Source organism: Lepisosteus platostomus, chromosome 16 (assembly GCF_059453375.1).
Source record: "Lepisosteus platostomus isolate fLepPlt1 chromosome 16, fLepPlt1.hap1, whole genome shotgun sequence".
NCBI lineage: Eukaryota > Metazoa > Chordata > Actinopteri > Semionotiformes > Lepisosteidae > Lepisosteus > Lepisosteus platostomus.
The window spans coordinates 25,801,268-25,829,087 of record NC_142626.1 but is presented as its reverse complement, the minus strand read 5'-3'; the positions used below and the strand labels follow the sequence as shown (position 1 = coordinate 25,829,087).

General features: G+C 41.5%; 2 protein-coding genes across 25 annotated transcripts in view; one reads left to right on the top strand and one right to left on the bottom strand.

The window, feature by feature from the left end:
- The window catches only part of LOC148647083 (NACHT, LRR and PYD domains-containing protein 3-like), a 1,669,284-nt gene that overhangs the window by 34,935 nt on the left and 1,606,529 nt on the right, over positions 1–27,820 (top strand). The window lies entirely within an intron of this gene.
- The window catches only part of LOC148647098 (ribonuclease inhibitor-like), a 465,740-nt gene that overhangs the window by 67,564 nt on the left and 370,356 nt on the right, over positions 1–27,820 (bottom strand). For all 8 annotated transcript variants that reach the window (XM_088609322.1, XM_088609323.1, XM_088609324.1 and 5 more), the window contains 2 exons: positions 23,913–24,086; positions 2,073–2,246 (listed from right to left, as the gene is read on the bottom strand). In XM_088609322.1, the coding sequence (XP_088465448.1) occupies positions 2,073–2,246; positions 23,913–24,086 (348 nt within the window). The remainder of the gene's footprint in view (positions 1–2,072; positions 2,247–23,912; positions 24,087–27,820) is intronic.

The following is a 27,820-nucleotide window of genomic DNA, read 5'->3' as shown; positions in this document are numbered from 1 at the left end:
TGAAGACGGGGGTTTGAATTTAATCCTTTCTGTATGCGGTTTAGACTTCTAAGTCACAAGCTGGGGTTTATGGCAGGAAAGGGGGTTAACTAATAAGGATTGCAGATGCAAGCTAGGAACCCCCCTGGGTGTAATCTTAAACTGACCATTTGGCCAGGACATCGTAAACTGGCCAAATACCATGAACCCCCCTCTTTACCATCAGACCGAGTGACGTCAGAAACGGAGAAGAAGACACTATATAACCCAAAAGTTTGTACCAGTACGGGGAACAATACTTCGGTTTTGTTGTTTCTTGCGGGAAACAAGACTTCGGCTTTATTGTTCCTTGCATGCAATAAACTCATCTGTTTTACTTCATCTCAGGATCAAGAACCTTATTCTTTCTGTTACAACAGCTACATGCAATGCAATGTACAAACAACATCTTTTCCTGTTCTCACAGACTACAGCAACTTTTCAGAATAGGAATTAAACAAAGGAATTTATGAAGCAATGTTATTGGGGAATCTATATCCCTGGAGATCAAAAATAAAATTACTGTACAATAGGATTGCGATAAGATAAAATGTTGAGCAATTTCAATACCCAGAAACTTAGAAAACATTAAAATGTGACTGAAAGGAGTTAGAAAATCAGCTGAAGCAAGATTTCAATAGATGGAATGGACTAATCTTGGGAAGGATGAAGAGAGCAAGAAAGAATGTCCTTTCAGGATTTCTGTTTTGTTCCAGATCTTCCTTATGCTCCCCAATGACCATTACTAAATCATCTATTTTATGTGGTTTAAAGTCAGGTTCCCATGCTATTTCTCTCAACCCCTCAAAACGACTGTTCCTTTTTACTTTTTAGTTTTAGTTACTTTTTAGTTACTTTTTTCACAATACAAATTCTTTTCAATGTGATTACTGTATTTAAATTGCAGATTTTTTTATTTTCATAATACTTTACTTTGCTCTTCTGGAAGCAAGTAGGGTAGGCAGGCGAAAGTCAAACTCGAAAACTCAAAACTCGAAAAGGCAGGCGTTGAGCTGAGAGGAACTGATTAAAGCACCAGGGAGAGTCTGAAGGAGAGCCATTTAAAATGCAGGGTTCAAAGCACAGGGATCAGTCCAAGATGTGGTCAAACAGGCAAGGTCAAAGTACAGAGAGAGAGGAGAAAACACTGGAGAAAGCTGAGAAGTAGTAAATGGACTTTAAGATGAGAGATTAACAAATTGATAAATTTTGCATACCTAACTTATTTCCACAGCTACATCCTTTCAGATGTATATAAAATATCAGAAAATACAGGAGGAAAACAAGAGTAAGACGCAGGTGAGAAAAGGAGTTTGGCACTTACAAAGCAATTGAAGACTCTAAAACCTGATCTAAAACAAATCTGCATAAATACACCAATTCACATTCATGGAGAGAATATGGGTAAAGTTAATACATTCAGTATTGGAAGAAACACCAATTACAAGCCAAATATTATAAATTTGGGAGCACAAACTGTTGGAAGAATTGCAAGGAAAACCTGACATATTATAAACAGCTTTTGGAATGAAAATAAATGGGGAAAAGATTCGTGAAGAAATATAAAAAAATCCTCAGGAGGAGTCATTTTTCTTCTGGGACAAACACCAGATGAACTGCCTTCAGAGGCAGAAAGATACTTGTTTAGAACTGTCAGGACTGCAGCCATGAAATAAATCACAATAAACTGGTTAAAGCTGGACAGACCTTGTGATCAAATGAAGAAGGACTCTATGAATGAAATCTCATGGAGAATATCACCCACAGAATTATAAATCAACAACAACATACTGTATACACATATGTAAAAAAGATGGGCAAAATGGGAAAGATTGCATGTCGAGTCTCTCAGTAATGAGATATTTACAAAGAAGCCACAAACAAGAACTTGTATATAATTGTGTAATAGTTTTTTGTGTTTCTAGATGACCTCCTTTTTTGTTCTGTACTTCCTAGGTGTTTCTTTTCTAATGCATGTGAAAAGGGAATGTTCTGTGTCTCAGCATATCTCCATGAAACAATAAAATACAAAGAAATCACCAGAGTTCACTTACTTCAATGTTGTTAATTTACAGTTGGGATCCCTCAGAGCTGCAGACAGCAGTTTCGTTCCTGAATCCCCCAGGTTATTGTAACTCAGATCCAGGTCTCTCAGACTGGAGTGTTGAGACTGAAGAACAGAGGCCAGATCTTCATAACATCTCTCTGTTAGTCCACAGATCTCCATCCTGCAGACAAAAACACAAGAGTACAGCTGAACATCTGCACAGCTCATCCAAATCTTCCTTCACTCCAACACCCAGGTCAGCAGAAATATACAACATCATATCATTATCCATCTCAGAGTGTCCATGGATGAGGAAGATGAAGATAACAGCTGCTTCAAGTTTGGGGTCAAGAAGAAGAAAGATGAGAAGAAACTGTCAGGAAGGGAGACAGTAGGAAACGGAGACATACGGAGCTACAATGACTGGAAAAGGGAAACAGAAAGAAACAATTTGACTTTTAAACATAATGAAAATTGCTTCATATTTATTATTATATTTTATTATTATGTCATTTTCTTATAGTTATTTTTAGTTAGTTATAGGGTTGTTGTTGTTGTTTTACTTCAAATGGTTTATTAATCCATGTTAATTACCAACACTGGAGTAAGTCAATTGGAGACTTTTTATTGTTGTTTGTAGATATTTTGAAGAAACTTTGAAGAAAAAAAAAACAAGGTTTTAAGCATAACAACACATAAAATAATAATAACAACAATAATGATAATAATAATGTGAAGTAAACAGCATACACACACAACCCCTATATACTGTACAAATCCCACTAAAACGAAAAAAAAGAAAATGATAATGAAACTAAACAAACCCCATTCCTCCCCAAAATATACAACACTGCACACTTTTTACACATGAAAGACTCACTTGTAACATAATCAAAACACACAGACACACACAAGAATCTACAGTTTAACTGGAGGCACCATGGGTGACATTTTTTATTAGAAAAAAAAAATAAAAAAGAAAAAATGACGTTTCCCTGCCTAACTTAGGAATTGCAAGACTTTAAAGGTATAAAAATTGGTTTAGTTAAAAACACTTCTCATGCGCACAAAACGGGAGATTTTTCTTCCTCGTGATCAGCTTGGAAACTTATGCTGTAAGTTACTTTTTAATTAAACGTTTAAAACACTTGAATTTCATAAACACAAAGAAAAAAATGATCTACTATTTTCCTATGGTATGAAGCAGATCAGCAGGTCTTTTTCTCAGAGTCTGAGAAAATAGCAACCCGCCCACTATGCTCGTCAGAGAAGAGGTGGCACCGAGAGAGGGAGGAGGCGCGGAGCTCCGTAATACAGAATGAGCCATCTGCAGCCTGGAACGCTTAAGACACAGATCGCGTCTGCCTTTATAATTTAGTTTTTAAAATTAAGCAATGTAAATCATTTTCTTTGACTTCTAAGTCCTTTCATTATCATTAAGGATTGCTACGTTCTGACCACTTAGATCTATTTTTTAAACCACTGTTAAACAAAGCAGGAGCTTATTGTACTTCCTAATGACATGACGTGGAAATATTATAGATTTTAAGCGCCTTTAGGTTTTTATCAGTTTTAGTAAAGTGTCATCAAAACAAATACCACAAAACTATTTCTGAATGTTATGTCTCACTTCATTCAATATTTTAAATACAAGTCATTGTTCAAATGTACATTAAATCTGATTATTGGAAAATAAGTAAAATACAATTAGTAAAGAAAAATGAGGGTATAATATATTTTAAAATATTTTTCTATCAACAAATAATCAATAATTTCAATAATTTTAAATGTTTATAACACTTAAATGTATTAACTAATAGCACCAGATGTCTCAGTGGTTTTCAAAATTAAATTATGCATGCAAATCTTTGAACTAGAAAGATAACTAAGCTATCCATCCATTTCTAATGGTGACACAGTGGTTAGCATTGCTATCCTGCAGTGCTGGGGCCCCAGGTTCAATACAGTATATGTGGAGTTTGCATGTTCTCTATGGGTTCATGTGGGTTTTCTCCAGGTACTCTACAGGTACCTACATAATGGTAGGTTAATTGGCTTATGGGAATACTGACACTGGTGTGAGTGTGTGTGTTTCTGTCTGTTTGTCTTCCTGTGATGTATTCTGTGTATTCTGCCTTGCGCCTGTTGTTTGCTGGGATAGGCTCCAGCTCCCCTGTACTGGATAAAGAGATTGGAAAATGGATGGAACTAAAGGAATTGTGTAACTATACACAGTGATTAAACCCACTATGAGATGGCAGGATCTCGCTGTGGATAAATTATTTTATAGTGCTGGCTTAACAAAACAGCTTTTCCACTTCAGTATCCATAACTAGTCTGTATTTAAACAAATTGCCTCTAAATATAAATATCTTCAGATACTGGCTCTGGATCAGCATCAGCTATGTTTGTCCATTCCTTCAATTTATGTGCATCCAACACAGTTGAATGCTAGCAACTACACAAAATCTAAAATACAATCCTCATTTCAGTAACTATGTAAACATCCAACAGTGGATATTCAGTAAGTCCTGTCAAAAGCATGCCTAGCGTTCTAAGGAAGTGTTCTTGTTCTCAGTGTATTCCTCAGCTTTCCCCAAATTATCTTTTTCCTACCTACATCTCTAGTCTTAACATGCTCCATGAGAACTTACTTTTAACCTTTGCCTTTTCATCTACTACATGTTCTGATGGTACCAAATAATCTTTGTCTAATCTTAATATACCTGCCATTTGTTGCAGCCTGCAGATAACATTTTTAAGCCATTCAGTTATTCTAGATTAAACCTTTACCCTACTTTGAAAAACTGAAAACCCCATTGTAATTTTCATCCGTATCCCATCTCCTCTTCATTCTTCATTTCATCTACAGGTATACAGATACTACAGGATGTTTCAGGTCCACATTCCAGCTTACTTCTTAGTTATTTATTTATTCCTTCTCACTGTTCCAAGCCCCTCTTACTTTCTCAACTCTACTGCTTGTAGATCTTTTGTCTGTACATCCTCCCTTGCTGCTTTTTCAACCTTTCTGTCCTTCTTCTTCAGTGTCTGCAACCTGGCATCTCTTATTCTAACCATACCTTGAATATCCCTATACCTTGCATTCATTTGCATACCTTGCATGCACTTACCCTTGCAACAGAGCTCGCTGTATCACCTGCAAGTACACATCCAACACCACACTCATTCAAGGCCGCTCAGGACAATTCCGGATCACCCAGATGGCATCTTGTACCTCCAGCAACCTTATTTACTGTATCTCTTGCAGTAAATGCCCAGCCATCTACATTGGAGAAACAGGAAGGAGACTCGGAGACGGCTTCAGAGAACACGTCAGGGCTGTGAAGATTAAAGATCTCTCCAAGCCCATTGTTTCTCATTTCACCTCTTACGGCCACGACCACTCTAATCTCTCCGTCTGTGTTCTTAAAGACGGTTTTCCGAACTCATACATCAGAAAGACTACCAAAACCAAACTTATCCTGAGGCTAGGATCACAACTTCCCCCTTCTCTTAACGACAGACTACTATTCTTCTAAATTTTCTCCATTCGTTGGAAGTTTCATTTCACACCTCTCGACACCTATTCTGACTTCACACCTCTTGATTGGCCTCTCTTTCTGCCCCCTGCTCCCGCCTCTCACTACTCCTCCCTCCCAGCCTTTGTTCTCCCACTATATTACCTTTGCCTACTGCCTTGTCTCCCTCACACCTGAAGAAGGCTCCTTGGCCGAAATGTTGTGTTCTCTTTCTTCTTTTTTTCAGCATTAAATATAAACCTATTACTTGTTCCTTTGCAGCTGTAGTGTGCTCTCACGAGGCACCAGTTCTGTAGGGTTTTGGGCATTTACTGGGACAATTATTAATTTTAGCAGTAAGTCACAAAATGATTCTTTTAATGGCTTTAGAATCCAACCATGCGGTATAACTCAAACAACACACACACACAGGTACTAATACACAAGAATACATTTATTAATACATAAAATATGCATGTAAACCTAACAGATCTTATTGTGAGGGTTATCAGAATACAAAAGATATATATTCATTCAGTTACGAAGAGTTACATATATCAAGAGGACATACGTTCAGTATATCACTCATTTAGACCGTTTCGTAAATGAACTTGATTATAACTTCTACATTGGATACTCAAAACAAGTACATAACTCTTAGGAATTAAATTGATATCAACTGGTTGGGATAACAATTGAATTCTCGAGCTGTAATGCATTGAAGTTGAATACTCATCCAATCTCAGGGGATTCAGATCTCCTGCGGGCTCTCTGGCTCCGTGCCAGGCTGTGCTGTGCTGCTTGCGACGGTGTGCTGCTGATGCTCACTGACCGGATAGTTAGTGTTGGCTTTAACTAGCAAAGTTTGTGCACAGGAGAAAAGATGACTGTGGGTCCAAGCAAATCAGGAAGAGGACCGGTACGTTCCTGATGAAGCGCTAGTTCTGAATAGTGATTCAGCTGTCCACAGTTCTGACCTGTTCACGAGGCTTGTTGCTGATGCTAACCTCAGGTGGATCCTCTGGTTACTCGTGGCAACCTCCGCTCTCGACTCTTAGAACAAAGGAAAGTTCTGGCACTCGGACACACTGGCCGTTCCATGGTTGTCTGGGCTGAGTCTCAGGATGGTCAGGAGGCGCGCTGCGAGAATGCCCTGCCCTTGGGAGCCTTCTGCGCCTGGGCCGTCCTGCCCTGGAATTGTCTCGCACCCCTGGAATTCTCCTTTTGGAATTCTCTTTAGAATAGTCTCTCGAATAGTCTCCTTCTGGAATAGTCCTACAGGCTCTCTGTGTTGCCTGTTTTTACCTGGAGGAACTTCAGCTCGTTCATTGGCTGAAAGTTTTATGGGCATCAGAGACCCAGGTGGGTTACTCTGCCCTACCAGTTCCTGATTGGTTGATCAAGGTGAGATATGAGTCACTTACTCCTGACACTTAGGAATGCAGTCCAAATGTCCATTTGGCACTCCCTAGACAGATAGGCGCCAATGGATGACCACAGATCATGATAGCCAGGCTTAGCTAACTGCATCCCCATTTGGGAGCTGTCTCTTATCAAAAGTAAACATCTTTAAATCAGCCTGCATGAATAGCTTCTCTGTGGCTGCACCACAGAGATGAAGAGAAAGATGGGGCCTCATTTAGGAAAGCACAGCAACACTTAATTCTGTCTTATTAACAAGCATTGCCGCTACACAGCCTACGCATGCTAACGCAGCTACCCACCTGAACTTCATTTCTAATATACCTGTATGCTGTTATTTTGCATATGTTGGTTTTTTTTTTGCAAGAGCTCCTCAGACACGCTGTTAATAGCTTGTAAATAACTCCTAATGCTCTGCACCCTGCAATAACTAACTAACTTAAATCCTCAAAAACTGCTTGTATTAATTGGTTTAAATCACGAATATCATATGTAAATACCGGCCATGTAGCATTAAAAAAAGCTGCATTGTGGAACATCACACTGATTTTCTTTCTTTTAAAGGGAACTAGAGAAACCAGAAGGGCTTCTTTTTTCTAGAATTGATGACTGCACATCCTGTTTACTGGGGTAATTAAATCCACACCTAGCCATCTCCAATATACAGTATTCAGAATTTCACAGCCAGAATCCCGATCAGGTTGCATCACGCCTATCTTCAAGTCCTTCCACCGGCTTCCTAACAGGTTTTGAGTAAACTTCAAAATCCTCATCCTCATTCAGTACCTGTTTGGCTTGTTTTCTGTCTCTTTCCCACTTTTGTCAATCTGACACTGGTCTTCTAGCTGTCCTCAAGAACACCTACATTTTGTGGGTGACAAGACCTTCTCTAGCTGCACCCCAGAGCTCTGGATTTGTATCCACAGTGATATCAGAGTCACCCACCCTGAGTGCATTGAAATCTAAACTCAAAACCTTTATTTTTAGAAAGGCTGTTTTTTAGTGTCTGTATCTGCTTCATTTTCTAACTTTGGTAGCACGTCTAACTGCTTGTCTTTCTTAAATGTATTTACTTTGTAATTTGTGGTCCTTATAACTGTTTTTACACCTGCTATATTGTTTTGAGATGCTTGAGATAATAATAAAATAAAGTTTATTACTACTGTTGTAGAGAAACATGATCAGATTTTCCCTGGTTAAGAAAAAAAGATCTAAACTATACTGGTTTGTCACTCTTCTCACACCCTCTTTTCTAAATGGCTTTGCATACTGATTTGATCAATCTAACTGTACATATTTTCTATGCTTTCATTATCCTGTTAGATTTATAATTATAATCTCCTTCTTGAAATGAGTCATTTCTAAATACCTGTTTTCACTGTTACCATCTTTTACCAACGCAGTGACAAAATATACATTGATCTTAACTTGACAGCTGCTGATTCCTAAATTCATCCTGCTACCAATATTGAATAAAAAATGTTAAGATTTCTATATTTATGTCTTTATTTAGTGGTTCCATTAGTGACAGGCTAAATTACTTTCTTGGAAAAATGTATTTTATGTGTTGCAAAAAAATCCTGACTTACCCCCCCTTAGCCCCTCACTCTCTGCTTCAGGTTCAGACGTTCTTTTGTAACACACAGCTTTCTCTGATTTTTTGTATATCTAAGCTTTTGCAAGTGTCCCTGCATCCCTCTTCTGCACTATGTCTGGTCATGACTTTTTTCTGTTTGCTTATTTCAAAGTAACATCAGCTCCATTTCTAGAACATTTTGCTCATGTGCATTTTTGAATTTATTTACATCTTAAACATGTCCTAAATTTTAATTTTTAGTTTCAGCCTTAAAATGCGTAGGTTTTCTCTATCTTTTGTTTCTTGTCCTACAGAGCTCTTTAATTGTGAAGTTTCCAGCATGTTTACATTAATATATGCACATTGTAGACAGTTATTTCTGAACACCGAATTATTGCATTATGGCTTAATTCACCCTTTCCTGAACTTCTATGGTAAGCAGTGCTAGTGCTGTCTCTGGTGTGATATTTTGCAGCTGAAATCTCACTGTTTAAAAGAATAAGAAATTAGATTGCTCATAAATACAATAAAAAATTATCACAAAGTAATTGCTCTCTGATAATGCTCTTTTTCTTGTTTGTTTTGAGACCTTGATCAATACTGATTTTCTATTTGTATTTCTGCTCCAGAAAAATTGTGCATTTCCAACATAACTCTGTTTGTCGAGAGTTTAACTTTATATTTATGTTTAAATTTAAACTATTCAGTAAATCTTACTCTAATTACTAGCATACTGTAAATACAGATGTTTTACTCCCCCTTACCACAAAAATCTATTTGTATGGTAACTGGGATTCACTTTTTTTCTGTTTGTGTTTCTCCTTACTCTCTCTCACCCACTGCGATTCGAACACGGAATGGTTAAAGATGGCAACAAGTCAGGCAGCCAGAGTGAAGGTGAGTCTTCTTCCTGCCTCCAGTGACTTACAGAGTCATGTAACTGACAGTTTGAGGTACCATTTAGTGTAAATTTCACTTTGTTGCTGGTAGGTTATAATAATAATAATTAATTACACTTATATAGCGCTTTTCTGGACACTCCACTCAAAGCGCTTTACAGGTAATAGGGACTTCCCTCCACCACCACCAATGTGCAGCATCCACCTGGATGATGCAACAGCAGTCATAGTGCGCCAGAACACTCACCACACATCAGCTATCATTGGGGAGGAGAGCAGAGTGATGAAGCCAATTCATAGATGGGGATTATTAGGAGGCCATGATTGGTAAGGGCCAATGGGAAATTTGGCCAGAACGCTGGCCGGGGTTACACCACTACTCTTCTCGAGAAACGCCTTGGGATTTTTAATGACCACAGAGAGTCAGGACCTCTGTTTTAAGTCTCATCCATAGGACGGTTAAGCTACTGTAGGTAAAGCTTTCCAAACTCAGGCCCAAAGTAATGTGACTGATTTTTTGTTCTGCATTTTAAATGGGATGTTTAGTTCTTAGTTCATTTTGAATTTTAACTGTATGTACTGTTTTCGTAATTGGATAGGGCTTTAAAGAGAGGGAGCACCTAAAGTTTTTGGAGCCATCGTCTCCGCTTTAAAGGTACCCTCCTCATGGAAGAATTTTCCCCTTGAATGTTTGCCCAGCCTACTAGAGGAATTCTAGTGAGATCGTGCTCTTCATCAACCCCTCAAACACTACAGACCCTCCACCTGAGATTGTGTTTATCCTGCTCTTGTAGAAGGAGTGGAAAGTGCTCTGGGTACAATTCTCTTCTTATTGACATAACTCACCCTGAACATAACAGCAGGGCTGCTGAAGGTCAGACTAAGGTTAGAGAAGAGACTAAACATGGGAGTCAGAAAGGAGCAGGTGCTATAGCAGTGAAAGTGTGCTAGTGTCACAGCACAGAAGTGTAACCATAACCAGAGGTATACAGTAACATAAAATTCATATGGTATATAATACATGAGATGACCTAGGTTCTTAATGTGACCGATGTGTTGGCCCACTTCAGTCAATTGCACAAAAAATGATAATTTTAATTTGGCAGTGCCTCCACTGGAAACAGCCATCATTTTGCAACTATATTAGACTTTTCAGGAATTTCAACCGTAATTCTACTAGTGATCACAAGATGACTTCACAAAGCTTGTGTTCCCAGTATATTACAATGAGCAAATATCCTCCTTACTTTCTGTAATTTAAAATTGAAAAACGCATACAGACCACGCTGCATTGTGAAATTTCTCAAACCAACAACATATATGAATAACCGTTAGAAAAACTAAAAAGATACAACAACATTCACTATAAAGGAATGTACGGAGTCTCTTTAACCAAAAACATCGTTGGCACGCTTGTTAAGATGATACTGTACATTCCCCAAATTTCGTAATTTCAAAAACTTTTAAAAAATGTGTTTTAATATTGGATGGTAAAAGTAAAGTCAGTAAAAAAAACAGGTTTGTCTTTCGAAGGAATAAGTCTCCGCTGAACCCTGTTTCCATCCAGGGTGAGGACATAGAGGGCGTACATTCCTACAAGTACTTAGGGGTACACCTGGATGATAAGCTGGAGTGCTCTGGTAACACTGATGCCCTGTACAAGAAAGGTCAGAGCCAACTCTATTTTCTTAGGAGACTCAGGTCCTTTGGTGTGTGTGGAACACTGCTACACATTTTTTATGAATCAGTGGTGGCGGCGGCCATCTTCTACACTGTGGTGTGCTGGGGCAGCAGCATCATGACAAAAGATGCAAATAGGCTCAATAAACTCATCAAGAAGGCTGGCACTGTGTTGGGGATGAGCCTTGACCCCATGGAGGTGGTGGCTGAGAGGCCATCATGAACAACACCTCTCATCCGCTTCATGGGACTGTTACTGGGCAGCGGAGCACATTTAGCAATAGACTGCTCCAGCTACGGTGTTCAAGGGAACGTTTCCGCAGGTCTTTCCTCCCGGCGGCTGTCAGGGTGTGTAACGCTGCCCTAGGCTTGGACTGTTAGCCCTTCATTTGCTCCTCTATGGACAGCATGTTTACTCCATTGTAGTTTTTGGACAATCAGTCTGTATAAACTTATGCACATTTTGCACATACTTTATTGTTTTTTACAGTGACTATGATCAGCACATTTTGCACAAACCTATGTATTTATTTATTTTTATTTATTTTGTTTGTCTTTTGTTTTATAACTATTCTGAAATCTGTTTTACTTGTCTTGGGCTGGACTGCCGTAACACATCAATTTCCCTACGGGATTAATGAAGTATTATCTATCTATCTCTCCACACTGCTGTCCTGATTCTCGCTTTTCAGCTTTTTTTTCTCTCAGGACACGTAGCCTCGGACCCCCTCAAGTTCAATGAGCACAGTACATGTTTATTTATCCCAGATGAACTACAATACAACTTGCATTTAATCTCAGTATATTTACATTAATATTGCAATGCATACGGCCACCATTGCAGGTTGTGCGAGCCGTCTTCCCAGCGCGGTGACGTCACCTCCCTTCCCTGTGAATAGCAGCCGTCGGGCTGACGGGAGATTTCTCTTTAGCTCTACTGGCTGGATCCCTGTTGAGTGACGCTGGCCCAGGTTAGAGTCCCCAACGGCGGGGGGCCGACCTGAGGCGGCAGAGGCGAGATCGCATACCCATGTGAACCCAAGAGCATTACAATATTATATTCACATACACTACTAAAACAACAACGACAAAAATATTAACAGTATTTACATGAATTCACACAGAGCTACAGAAGGAACAGACCGACTCTGCTGGATCTAAAACAGACACAAACTACTTGACAACAATGGGTAGCGGAAAAGGCTCCCCACTGTGGGTTGTCAGCTTTTTAAGTGAGGTGAGACAATGTGTGGGTTTTTGGAAGTGCGGAGTCCACCGGCTTATTGTCTGATATCTCCGAAGAAGACAGAGTGCCGGTGTGGAATCAATATGTGGGTGAAATATTAATTAAAATATTTTAAAAATGACCGATAAAGCTCTGTCGAGATAAGAACAAAAATTCAAGTTAGAGAGAGAAAAGTTGTCCACCTCTGCCTATTAAGCTTTCGGTGTGGTTCTATGATGAACAATTTAGTCAGCTGCGTGAACTATTAATACAGGGCTCTCAATAAGAGACATCAGTGGTTCAGATGATATAAAAAATGGTGACTAGCGGTAGGGCATTTATTTTTCTCTGTTGTGTCACAGAGAGAAATCTGGACAGCTTTTCCAGGCAGGCTCTATCCCCACACAAGTTTCCAGAGAGTGTCAGGGAGAGACGACAGCTGAGATCGGTGCACAGCCTGTACAGAGCTTTCCTCTCAGCTGTGGTCAGAGACAGTTCCTCTAAAGTACTAGACTATTTCAAGTCAGAGCAGGCCAGAAGAAACAGGGAGCACATCAGGAGGATGACCCTTCATTAACTTCATTAACATCCCCTTAGATGTAGTCAGACAGAATCTGGCATGAATATCTGCCTGTACACGGCAGTGATTACAGTCCCAAATTAGCTCACATCCAGTCCACACAGCACCAGCAGCCCAGGTCCATATCCAGTAGGTGTTGTAACTGGGGGACACTGGCTCAGCCCAGTCTACTCGTGAAGAATAAGAAGTGATCCAGTTCTGTCTCCATTCTAGTATTGTGGCTGATGGATTGTTTAAGAGGGGAGATGCAGTGGAGCAATGGTTAACATGACTATATCACAGTGCCAGTGCCCTGGTTTAATTCCAGACCTATGGAGCTGTCTGCTTGGAGTTTGTACAGTATTTTCTATCTGTGTTCAAACTGGTTTCCTCTGTCGACCCCCTGATGGACTGACAACCAGTCCAGGGTCCTTTGTTGGGCCCATTGCTTGCTAGGATAGGCTCTTGCTCACTCATGACCCTGAATTAGAAACAGTGGAGTCCAGGACAGACTGGGTGTCTACTCCTCTGTCCACACACACAGACTGCACCACTCCTCTAGCAGACTGAGGAGGAAAGGAGGCAGTGGGGACAGGTCAACCCCACAGGTGTCCAGTAGAAAGAGGAACAGGGTGAGTCTGAGGTTTCCTGCTTGTTTCAGCAGGACACAAGGCTGGGCCATGAGCAGTTGATGACAACACTTGAAAGTCCTCTAGCGATTTTTTTTTTACAGAGCCCTGACATCCTGCTCTCCCACAGCCATGAACATGATGTCATAAGTGTACTCCGAGTCTCTTATAGTAGAATCAGGGCAGCTTGGGATGCACAAACTCTTTCTGACCCAGTGCAGCTGATATAGAGAGGCTCAATGGCAAAGGAGTGGAGTATCTCCAAAAAGTAACAGAGTACATCAGGGTATTTTCGCAACCAATCTCCAACAGTGATCGCTAGGTTTCAAAAGCACTGTAAGGCCATGAGCTTTACTCATTTCTTTCTATCTTGTTTTTTGTTTTGTTGTCCTGGATATTTCTGTCTGGTGAGAGGACACAGTAAGACACATAAGAAATCTAAGGATTCTACTGTATACTATATACTTCTACTATATAATCACTTTTTTAATTCCATAGATATTATAAAATGTTTGAGAGGACATCATTCCAGGTGGAAATTGCCTATTTGGCTAGAGGTCTTATCAGGCTTCACTTAACTGTATGTTTAAACACGAAAACTTAAAACTAAAATGAAAAATTCTGGGTCCACAAAAAGCATCAAAAAGCATTTCACAGGATATTAAAGCCTTTTGTATTTAAAATGCTTTATCCCTGGAAATAAAAATATAATTTACGATAGGATTGGGATCAGATAAAATGTATATAAACTGCAATACCCAAAACCTAGAAAACATATTAAAATGTAACTAAGGTGCTATAAAATCAGGTTAAAAAAGACTTCAATAGATGAAAATTGATGCCTCTCTCATTGTTGGGAAGGATGAAGACAGCAAAAATGAAGGTACTTCCAGTAATTCTGTCTTGTTCCAGACATTCCTTATGCCTCTCAGTGATCATCACTAAAACATCTATTTTATGTGGTTTACAGTCAGGGTCCCATGCTATTTCTCTCAACCCCTTTCTTAATTTTTTTTCACAATACAAATTATTTTTTTTGGCATTACTAGATTTAAATTGCAGAATTTATTTATTTTCATTATGCTTTGAGTTACTGTATATTAGGTGTAAAAAGCAAGTTAAATGTCCTACCAGAGCTGATAGAATACTAGGTCACTGCTACTGCACCTTGGACCCAGTCTATCACGCCTATTTTAAAACACCGCTTCGAAATTCAGATCACGCAATAATTTTGCTTATTGTGACATAAACAAAAATGAAAAAATATCAAATCAAAAGTTAAAACAGTCAAGCTGTGGTCTGCAGAAGCTATAGAAAGCCTTAGAGGGTGTTTTGAATGTACAGATTGTAATGTATTTAGTTCTGCTTGTGCCTCTTTGGATGAATACACTGATATTGTTACATTCTATATACGTTTCTGCGAAGAGGTATACATTCGTACAAAAACTTTCAAGGCATACGGTAACAAGAAACCATGGTTCTCAAAAGAACTGCAAGACCTACGCAGTAAGAAGAACAAGGCTTTTATTAAGGATGACAGGCCTGAATATATCTCAGCCAAATATGAACTGCACTCTGCAGTGAGGAAAGCTGAGAGCAACTACAGTAAAAAAACTAGAGGAACAATTTGCTGACAACAACAAAAAGAACAGTTGGGAGAAAAATTCAGGAAATGACCAACTACAAGGAATAAAACTCTGTCACCTTAATGGATGACGACCCCAGTCTCCCAGATTTATACAGTTTTATGTTCGCTTTGAAAAACCTGATGTGAAGGCATCTGTCACGACCACCAGCCAGCTGAGATCAACACGTAAGCGAGCCAATCAGCACCAGCAGCGGATTACTACTAACAAGCGCCGCCGCACGAGTTAACACACCTACAATTGCTCTACCGTGCGGCACGCCGAGTTATTTATACCATTCTTACCTGATTCCCGTTGCTCGGTATTGAGTTCTCTACTTGTTGCTCAGCCTAGCGTTCTTACCCCTCTTTTGCCTTCCTGGAATTCTGCCTGCACCTTTTGCCTTCGGACTTCGGATCTCGTCTCGCCCCTTGGATTGTTTGCTATCATTGCCTGTTTTGGATTTGACCCTGTAGCTCTCTTTTCGACCACGATTCTGTCTCACGTTTTGGATTGTTCGCCACCAGTGCCTTTACCGGATCTTGACCTACCTTCGCCTTCGGACTACGACTCAGCTCCTGGATTTGCTCGGTACGTTTACTTACCTCCCTGTGACTCCTGCATCTGCATCGGATCCTTTTCACCTCTATAGAGCAGCGTTACAGAATACCGAGCCTGATTATGGATCCCGCAGACGCACAGACCCTTCGTTCCCTTCTCCCGCAGCATTCCCAAACCATCGCCCAGCTTCAATCTTCTCTCCAACTGCTCACTAACCAGGTCGCCTGGCTTTTTCCTTCCCCTGTTTCGCCGGCTCCCGCACCGATTCCTGCAACGCCTTTTTTACAAACACCTGCTCCAACCCCCGCGGCCCCGCCCACCACTCCCTCAACTTTACCATTTGTACTCCCGGAGAAGTATGACGGCAATCGGCAGGCTGCAGGGGCTTTATTGCCCAGTGCTCCCTGGCTTTTCAGCTGCAGCCTGAGCGTTTTTCTACTTCTCGAGAGAGGATCGGATTCGCACTTTCCTTGCTCACAGGCAAAGCATTGGATTGGGCTGCAGTATTGTTTGCTAGAGGAGATCAGCTGTTCTCTGACTTTCAGCTTTTTGCTGACCGTCTCCAGGCACGTTTTTCTCAAAGCAACCCGGATTTGACTTGCCTTCGGCTTTCCTCTCTTCGCCAGGGCGACAGACCACTGCAAGATTATGTGGCTGAATTCCAAGCCCTCGCCACGGAGTCTGCCTGGAACCCTGAAGCTTTGGTTTGCCTCTTCGCTAAGGGTCTCTCGGAGGATCTAAAGGACCACCTGGTGCTCATGTCTTTACCCACCTGGTCTCTAGAGGCGGCTATCGCTGCGGTAGTTGAATTGGACACTCGCATTCGGCTGCGGAGAGCGGAGAGACACCCAGGAAGCAGGCCTGTGCGCCCCATGGGTCCTCCCCTCGTGGCGCCCACCTTGCCACATGCACCCCTGTCCTTGGAGGAAAAGGAAAGGCGCCGTCAGGAGGGGCTGTGTCTGTACTGCTCTGCGTCGGGTCACCTGCTCGCTACTTGTCCTTTGAGACCCCCACATCCACCTCGAGCTCCCCCACTGCCTACTGTTAGTGTCAGTAGTGCTGTTTTTTCACAATCCTCTTCAGGGCCTTTATTCCCAGCTGAGATTTCCTGGATGGACACGCACCTTCCCCTTTCGGTTTTGGTGGATTCAGGGGCAGCTGGGAATTTTATGGATGCCTCTTTTGCTAAGAAGTGGGATATTCCTCTTGCTCCACTTTCACCCCCTATCTGCATTCAAACGTTGGATGGGTCACCGATCGCTCCTGGACGTATTTCCTGGCAGACCATTCCCCTATCCCTTACTGTTGGTGCCACTCACGTGGAGGACATTTCACTCCTTCTCCTGGACTCCCCTGCTTACCCTGTGATCCTGGGCCTTCCCTGGCTCAAAAAGCATGATCCCCACATCTCCTGGGCCAAGAAGGAGATCATTGCCTGGAGCCATGCCTGTCGTGACAACTGTTGCCGTCCTCCACTCAAGGTTGCTGCTGCAGTAAACCTCTTGGAAGAACACTCTATTATTCCCCCCCAATATGCACATTTGAAGCAAGCCTTTGACAAACAGAAAGCTCTATCGCTCCCCCCTCACCGCATCTATGACTGTGCAATAGATTTGCTTCCAGGAACACTCCCACCCAAAGGACGGATCTACCCTCTCACTCAGACAGAGAATGAAGCCCTGCAGGATTATATCAAGGAGGCCCTGAATTCTGGTTTTATTCGTCCCTCCTCGTCCCCAGCCTGTGCTGGGTTCTTCTTCATAGGGAAGAAGGACGGCTCCTTGAGGCCGTGTATTGATTACAGAGGCCTGAACTCCATTACAGTCAAACATCCCTACCCCTTGCCTTTAATCCCAGCCGCTCTGGAGTCCCTACGTGGAGCGTCCATCTTCTCGAAACTAGATCTACGGGGGGCTTATAATTTAATCAGGATCCATGAAGGGGATGAGTGGAAGACGGCCTTTATGACCACGCACGGCCACTATGAATATCAGGTGATGCCTTTTGGACTCGCTAATGCCCCGGCAGTCTTCCAATCCTTCATAAATGACATCTTTAGGGACATTATTGGAAAATTTGCCTTGGTATACTTGGACGACATCCTCATTTTTTCCACCGACCCTCAGGAACATGTCCATCACGTCCAGGAGGTCTTGTCCAGACTCATCAACAACCAGCTCTACGCCAAGCTTGAGAAATGCATTTTTCATGCTTCTAAGATTCACTTTCTGGGCTACATTATTTCTCCTCTTGGAGTCGAGATGGACTCAGCCAAGGTGGCAGCTATCAATGATTGGCCTGTGCCTCGTAATTTGAAGCAAATCCAACGCTTTCTAGGTTTTGCCAACTTCTACAGGCGATTCATCCGGAACTTTAGCTCCGTTGTGGCGCCCATCACGGCTCTGACCCGCAACCGTCCTAGTCGGGGTAAATGGAATCCGGAGGCTAACCAGGCATTAATGCGCTTGAAACGTCTCTTCAGCTCCGCTCCTCTCCTGCGGCATCCGGATCCCTCCCGGCCTTTCATTGTTGAAGTTGACGCCTCTGCCCATGGGGTTGGTGCAGTCCTCTCCCAGCGCCTCGAAGAGGATCGCCTTCCTCATCCATGTGCTTTCTTTTCCAAGAAGCTCTCTCCTGCCGAGGTTAACTATGATGTGGGCAATCGTGAACTCCTAGCTATCAAGCTGGCCCTCGAGGAATGGAGACACTGGCTGGAGGGGGCTCATCACCCCTTTGTCATTATCACGGACCATAAGAACCTGTCTTATATTCAATCTGCCAAGCGCCTCAACTCGCGTCAGGCCCGTTGGTCACTTTTCTTTTCTCGTTTCAATTTTGTTATCACTTACACTCCTGGCTCCAAGAATGGGAGGGCTGATGCACTCTCTCGGCTCCATGACCCCCCAGACCTGGACGACACACCTGAACCAATCATCTCTCCCAACAGAATCGTGGCAGCGATTCATTGCTCCATTGAAGATCAGGTCAGGCGTGCCCTCAACGGAACTACAGTTCCCCTGTGCTGCCCCCCGGATAAGCTTTTCGTCCCGAACAACTTACGTTCTGCTGTTTTGCAGTGGGGACATGATTCCCGGTTTGCAGGCCACCCGGGATGCAGACGCACTCTGGCCCTCCTCACCAGGGACTTTTGGTGGCCTTCCATGCGATCTGATGCAGCAGAGTACGTCCGGGCTTGCCCGGTCTGTGCCAGGAGCAAGACTCCGCGCTCTAGGAAGGCTGGCCTCCTTCACCCCCTTCCAATCCCACACCGCCCTTGGTCCCACATAGCTGTTGACTTCATTACGGACCTTCCTAACAGTCAGGGTCATACGGTAATCATGGTGGTCTCCGATCGTTTTTCCAAAGCAGCCCATTTTGTCCCCCTCCCAGCATTGCCCACAGCCCAGGAAATGGCATCTTTGTTTGTACAACAGGTCTTTAGGATACATGGTTTGCCTGATGACGTTGTCTCGGACAGGGGACCTCAATTTATCTCGGCCTTTTGGAAGGCTTTCTGTCAAACTCTAGGGACTCATGTATCTTTGACTTCTGGTTATCATCCTGAGGCCAATGGTCAGGTGGAAAGGACCAATCAAAGCCTCCTGACCTTTTTGAGAGCCTTCACCTCCAGCTCACAGGATGATTGGTCATCACTACTTCCCTGGGCAGAATATGCCCACAATTCTCTTACCTCCTCCTCCACAGGTCTCTCTCCCTTCCTTTGTTCTTTAGGTTATCAGCCCACTCTCATCCCTGTCACACCTCCACTCACGGCAGTGCCGTCCGTGCAACAATATATTGCCAAACTGCGAAGGACCTGGAAAATGGCGAGGACAGCTCTTATTAAGTCAACCCAGCGCCACGCCAAATTCGCCAACCGACACCGCAGACCAGCCCCTCGTTTTCGAAAAGGACAGTTTGTTTGGTTATCTACACGGAACCTACCTATACATCAGCCTTCCAAAAAGCTTGGGCCTAGATATATCGGTCCCTTCCGGATTCTTTCCCGGATCACCCCGGTTACCTTCCGCCTTGCTCTCCCCCCTACCCTCAGAATCCACCCCTCATTTCATGTCTCCCTCCTGAAACCTGTTTACCGCTCGTCCCTTGCGGCTCCCCAACATCGCCCGCCACCTCCTCGTCGCATTCAGGGGCGCCCGGCTTATACGGTCCACAAGATCATTGACTCCAGATGGAACCGCGGTACCCTTCAGTATTTAGTCGACTGGGAGGGTTTTGGTGCCAAGGAGAGATCTTGGGTTCCAGAGAAGGATATTTTAGACCCTACACTAATCAGTGACTTTCACAGGGACTATCCTAATCGGCCGTCTCGGGCGTCAGGAGCTGCCCGTGAAGGGGGGGGTACTGTCACGACCACCAGCCAGCTGAGATCAACACGTAAGCGAGCCAATCAGCACCAGCAGCGGATTACTACTAACAAGCGCCGCCGCACGAGTTAACACACCTACAATTGCTCTACCGTGCGGCACGCCGGGTTATTTAAACCATTCTTACCTGATTCCCGTTGCTCGGTATTGAGTTCTCTACTTGTTGCTCAGCCTAGCGTTCTTACCCCTCTTTTGCCTTCCTGGAATTCTGCCTGCACCTTTTGCTTTCGGACTTCGGATCTCGTCTCGCCCCTTGGATTGTTTGCTATCATTGCCTGTTTTGGATTTGACCCTGTAGCTCTCTTTTCGACCACGATTCTGTCTCATGTTTTGGATTGTTCGCCACCAGTGCCTTTACCGGATCTTGACCTACCTTCGCCTTCGGACTACGACTCAGCTCCTGGATTTGCTCGGTACGTTTACTTACCTCCCTGCGACTCCTGCATCTGCATCGGATCCTTTTCACCTCTACAGAGCAGCGTTACAGCATCCTCATTACCTTCATTTTCATCTACCCCTTTGCCTCCTCCTTCCTCCATCCATACCGACGAAGTAAGAGCAATCTTCAAAAATCAAAATAAAAGGAAAGCCACAGGCCCAAACAATTTGTCAGCTGCAGCCCTCAGCTATTGTGCTGATCAACTGGCTCCTGTGTTTACCAACATTTATTATTCTTCATTTCTTCAGCAGAAAGTCCCTCGCGGTTTTAAAATATCCACTATAATACCTGTTCCTATAATACTGTACCTCTTCAAAAATATCTCACCTCAACGACTACAAACCAGCTGCTCTGACTTCAGTGGCTATGAAAGCCTTTGAGCGTCTAGTGCTTAAGCACCTCAAGCACTGTACACCTCCTCTCTGGATCCTCACCAGTTTACCTACAGGGCCAACAGGTCTGTTGAAGATGTTGTTAAACTTGTTCTCATTGTATACTCCAGCATTTAGAGAAGACAAATTCCTATGCCCACATCCTTTTTTTGGATTTCAGCTCAGCATTCAATACCATTAATCTACATAAATTATTCAGTAACCTGATGGACTTGAACAAAAACCCTGCTATGTGTCGTTGGATTCCAAACTTTTTAACACATCACCAACAGACTGTCAGGGTGAATGACAGGATATCTTGCTCTCTGACCCTCAGCACAGATGCTCCCCAAGGCTGTAGCCTATCTCCATGGCTCTTTTCCCTATTCACAAACATCTTAACATCTCAGGGTGACTCTGTCAAGATTTTCAAATATACAGATGACACTACCATTGTTGGCCTCATCTCGAATAATGATGAGACTTGTTAAGCAGATTGACTGAGGAACAGCCTAGTGTTTGGACAACAATGCTTCTAAAATCAGGGAACCATCATTGACTTCCAACACATCCAGGACACAAAACTTCCAGTCTTTATTAATGATCATCCTATAGAGACCACAAACTCCTTTAATTTCTGGGTACAAACATAAACAGTGATCTTAAATGGAGTACCAACACTGACCACATAGTCAAGAAAGCACAGAGAGGAGTTTTTTTCTTAGGCAACTCATAAAACACAGAGTGAACTAGCAACTTCTCCTTCAATCCTAAACACACATAATCCAAAGTGTTCTGACAACCTTTATTACAGTCTGGTATGAGAACTTGGATAACTACTCAAAAGGCAAACTGAAAAGGATTGTGTCCAAAGCTGCAAAAGTGTTTGCTGTGAACTTCCTTCTGTTTAATCTCTCCACCAAGAAAATCATCTCAGACCCCTCTCACCCAGCTCATAATCTCTTTCAGCTTCTCCCTTCTGGAACACGTTTCAGATACTTCCTCTCAAGGACTGCCCGCTTCAACCTCAGCTACTTTCCCACTGCCATACGAACTCTGAATTCATGTTGAACCCTGAATTCCACTGTATAATAATGCTGCTACATGGAAAGCTGTTTACATAGGTATGTGACGATGTTTGTCTGTCTTCTGTTTTATTTAAATCTGTACTGTATATGTTGTATGTATGTCTCATCTGTGTTCTTTCCTGTACCCAACGCAAATTCCATTGAATTCTGTAGTGTGGCATTAAAGAATAAAGAAGAATGAAGAAAGATAGCATTATGTTTTAAGTGAGATGAATAGCTCAGGTTATGTGATGAGCTGTCACTCATGTTGTTGAAGCTTTAAGCTGAGCTGCACAAAAGTAAGACTGTAGATTTGGGAGAGTTTGAGTGTTGTAGGTTTTACCTGAGATTTTCTTCTCTCCCAAATAAATCTAGACTGAAGTTTGCCCTGAAATTTGACTTTATCTGACATTAAAGAGATACGTTTTTACTGTCAGCTAATTGACAAAGCAGGCAGTGTAGCATTTGAAAACCATCAACATCACTTTCAATAAACAATTATCCAATTCAGGGTCACAGTTACCCAGAGACTGTCCCAGGAAGCGCTGGACACAAGGCAGGATTGAACCCTGTACAGGATGCCAGTTTATCAAAGGGCACACACTCACACCAGTGCCAGCTTTCCCAGAAGCCTATTAACCTGCCAGCACATTAGTGGACTGTGGGAGAAAACTGGAACACCACACAAACATGGGGAGAACATACAAACTCTACATAGATAGCACCCCGGGTCTGGAATTGAACCCAGGGCCCCAGTGTGATATCTCCTGCAATGAGCTGATGGACGCAGTAACCTGGAGACTGAATCCAGGTGCGGGCTCTACTGGACACAAGCAGGGGAGGCAAGAGAAAGTGAAACTAGAGACACGATCGAAAAGGCAGGGGTTGAGCTGAGAGGAACTGATTAAAGTACCAGGGAGAGTCTGAGTCATTTAACATTTAACAGGGTTCAAAGCACAGAGATCAGTCCAAGACGTGGTCAAATGGGCAAGGTCAAAGCACAGAGAGAGAGGAGAAAATACTGAGGATACTCAAAGTTTGAAAGAAGTAAATATGACTCTAAGATGAGAGATTAACAAATAGATAAGTTTCGCATACCTAACTTACTTCTAGAGCTACATCCTATCAGATGTACAGTATGTACAATATTAGAAAACAGAGGAGGAATACTCATGAGTTAAAAGTAAGATGCAAAAGAGAAAAGGAGATTGGCACTTCCACAGCAATTGAAGAACCTAAAACCATTCCAATCTGCATAAATCCACCAATTCACATTCATGGAGAGAATATAAGTAAAAAATTAATATTCAATATTGGAAGAAACATAAACTACTGAAAGAATGGCTGAGAACACCTGGCATATCCTAAACATTTTTGGTATGAAAATAAATTGGGGAAATATTCTGAAAAACAAATATTAAAAAAATATTTTTCTTCTGGGACAAACACCAGATGAGCTGCCTTCAGAGGCAGAAAGATACTTGTTTAGAACTGTCAGAACCGCAGCCATGAAATAAATCACTAGAAACTGGTTAAAGCTGGACAGAGACCTTGTGTTCAAATGAAGATGGACTCTATGAATGAAGTCACATGAAGAATATTACCCACAGAATTCTAAACCAAAAACCAAAATATATATATGTGTATGTAAAAAAGATGGGCAAAATAGAAAAGATTGCATATTGAATCTCTGTAATAAAATATTAAGAAATAACAATAGTTACAAACAAGAACTTGTATAAAATTGCATAGCGTTTTTTTTTCTTGGTATATGCCTGGCTTCTTTTTTATTTTGTAATTCCTAGGTGTGGATGTATGTGAAAAAGGCAAAAAGCATACTTAAATAAAACAATAAAATACAAAGAAATTGCCAGTGTTCACTTACCTCAGTGTTGTTAATTTACAGTTGGGTTTCGTCAGAGCTGCAGACAACAGTTTCACTCCTGAATCCCCCAGGTTATTGCGACTCACATCCACCTCTCTCAGACTGGAGTGTTGAGACTGAAGAGCAGAGGCCAGATCTTCACAACATCTCTCTGTTAGTTCACACCATTTCATCCTGCAGACAAAAAGACAGGAGCAAAGCTGAACATCTGCACAGCTCTTCCACATCTTTCTGTCCAAGTCTTCACTACAACACCCAGCTCAGCAGTAATATACAACATCATGTCATTATCCATCTCAGAATGTCCATGGATGAGGATGATGAAGATAACTGCTGCTTCAGATTTTGGGTTCCAGAAGGAAGAAGAATGATGAGAAGAAACTGTCAGGAAGGGAGACAGTGGGAATAAGGGAGACACATGGAGGTACAATGAAAAGGGAAAAAGAAAGAAAGACTTTGACTTTTAACCATAATAACAAATGCTTTACATTTATGATTATATTTTATTATGACATCATCTTCTTACAGTTATAACATTGGGTTTATTGTTGTTGTTGTTTTTCTTCAAATCGTTTATTAATCCCAAATGTAAATTAGCAACACTGGAGTAAGTCAACTGGAGACGTTTTATTATTTGTACTATAGATATGCTGAGAAAAACAATTCCATTTGTAGAAAATAAACCATTTGAAGAAAAAAGCAGGGTTTTTATAACACATAAAATAATAAAAATAATACATCATAATAATAATATGAAAAAATAACTAGCATACACACTACCCCAATATACTGTACGAAACCCCCTAAAAAAGAAACGAAATAGAAAATGATCATGAAATTAAACAAACCCCACCCCTCCCACAAATATACAACACGGTACACTTTTTACACATGAAAGACTCTCTACACAGACTCTCACATGTAACATAGTCAAAATATACCGACACCCTCAAACAAGAATCTTTACAGTTTTACTAGAGGAATTCTAGTGAGATCCTTCTCTTCACCAACTCCTCAAACACTCTCCTCCTCGACAGACCCTCCACCTGAGACTGTGTTTATCCTGCTTGGGTCTGGCCCAGCAGAAAGTGCTCTGGGTACAATTCTCTTCTTATTGACATAACTCACCCTGAACACAAGAGCAGGGCTGCTGAGGGCCAGACTAAGGTTAGAGAAGAGACTCAACATGGGAGTCAGACAGGAGCAGGTGCTATAGCAGTGAAAGTGTGCTAGTGTCACAGCACAGAAGTGTAACCATAACCAGAGGTATAACATTAAATTCATATGGTATAAAATACATGAGATGACCTAGGTTCTTAATATGACCGATATTTTGGCCAACTTCAGTCAATTGCACAAAAACAAAACTTTTAATTTGGCAGTGCCAGTGATCACAAGATGACTTCACAAGGCTTGTGTTCCCAGTATATTACAATGAGCAAATATCCTCCTTACTTTCTGTAATTTAAAATTGAAAAACGCATACAGACCACACTGCATTGTGAAATTTCTCAAACCAACAACATATATGAATAACCATTTGAGAAACTAAAAAAAAACAACAACATTCACTATAAAGGAATGTACGGAGTCTCTTTAACCAAAAACATCGTTGGCGCGCTTGTTAAGAGGCGAGATGATACTGTTTATACCCCAAATTTAGTAATTTCACAAACTTTTAAAAAATGTGCTTTAATATTGGATAGTAAAAGTAAAGTCAGTAAAAAAAAACAGGTTTGTCTACGATAAAACAGTAAAATAGATTTGAGTTCTGACTACAATAAAACAAACGGTCCGGTGAGAATAATGTGTATCCTGTCTCCACTGTTCTGAGCTGTAAATCAGGTTCACTCGCAGCCTCTGACGATCGAGAAACTTGGTGCCTCTTCACTGCGCTCCGCAGATCCCGAGTGTTTTCTTTGAGAATGAATGCGGATGCCTTGCACATCGTCTCCAGATGTTTTTCCAATCCCAATGCAGTCCATTTCTCTCTTTTCCCGATAATCTCTCCTCTTTTCCTCCAGTTGTTAATTAAAATTAAACTTACCCCCTCCGAGCTCACTAGCCGATCTGTATACTCCGGATCTCTCCACAGTGCTGTCCTAATACTCGCTCTCTACCTTTTGTTTCTCTCAGGACATGTAGCCTCGGACCCCCTCCAGTTCAATGAGCACACGGCATGTTTATTTAACCCGTTTGAATTACAATATATAGGACGGTGCAGTGGCTCTGTGGCTGGCAGGTTGCCGGTTTGTATCCCGTGGCTTGCAGATGAATCCTACTCTGTTTAGCCCCTGAGCAAGGCCCTTAACCGCAGCTACTCCAGGGGTGCCCTATAGATGGCTGACCCTGCGCTCTAACCCCAAGCTTCTCTCCCTGTCTGTGTGTCTTATGGAGAGCAAGCTAGGGTATGCAAAAAGACAAAGAAATTGTATATGGCCAATAAAGTTATCTTATCTTAATATAACTTGCATTTTACCTAAACATATTTACATAAACATTATATTCACAAACTGTACCAAAACAACAAAAAATACATATTAAAACTTTAAAATTCACACAGTGCTACAGAAGGGACCGACAGACTCTGCTGGATCTAAAACAGACACAAACTACTTGACAACAGTGGTAGCGCACAAGACTCCCCACTGTGGGTTGTCAGCTTTTTTAGTGAGGTGGGACAATGCGCTGTTTTTGGGAGTGCGGAGTCCACCGGCTTACTGTTTGATAGATTGATTTAGGAACATAAACATATTACTGTATGTAAAGTGTACTGTATACAGTATGTATATATATATATTTAATGTATTTACTGTGCCCCTTTAAGTATTGAATATTTATATGGAATTTTACCACTGAAAGGAAATCTTAGTAGCTGAGCATAAAAAGAATAGGAGCATAACGCGTGTGAAGGCCATAAACAATATTAATTTTGGAAAATAATCATACAGTATTACAGTATGTAAACTATATATGGCTGGTCTTGGTACTTTAAAGAAAAAATACACACCAGTATTCCATTTCTCCCTAAACATTTTAAGCATCGAAGTCTTTAACTGACATGTGAAATAACATGTATAAAAAGTGGTAGTTTTAGCTTTTCTGCGAATACGCTCGATAACGGAGTCAACAAGCATACTTTTAGAATTTGATTAATAGGGAATATAATGTGGAATTGCGTATCTAAAGAAATGAATAATGATATAATTATATTCATGTACTGCAACACAAGAATAACATACGCTGTACAATGTCTGTTGATACTGTGAAACCTCATCTGACCTTGTGGGTGGTCCTGTGGTCTACGTGGCTAACTACTAAACCACCAGTTACATGTTCAAATCCAACCAGCGCCGTGACTTTTATTTTAACAAACATTTCTTTGAAAAAATAGAATAGCAATATTATGGACAATTAATTGACAATAAATATAGAAAAGCAAATATTAAATTTGGGAAATTTGGTTTCTTCCCAGTGTAGCTGATCTTTTGCTGCCTGGGTAAAGTATCAAAAAGCTTTAGAGAACTTAACATTTCTGTTATCAACAAATTGTAAATACGATGTTTACATTTGCATTATTATTTTTTCACTTGAGGGTATGGAGGATTGTCAGCTGTCACTGATACCAGACCCCCCCTCTTAGGCTGCGCAAACAATCTTTTAAATTTTAATAGAGAAATGGAGACTGTACAGTATGTGTTACAATATAAACATTTATATTGATTTAAATCACATTTTGATTTAAATCGCAAATGTGTGTTTAATTAAATGTATTTTTTGATTCACAATCAGACAAATGCAACATAAATTGTTATCTTTGTCTTCTAAGTATCTTAGTAAACTTTCAGCATAGCTTTCTCCCTGTTTAGATTTATTTTTCTTGGGATTTTGGGATCAAACGTGGAAAG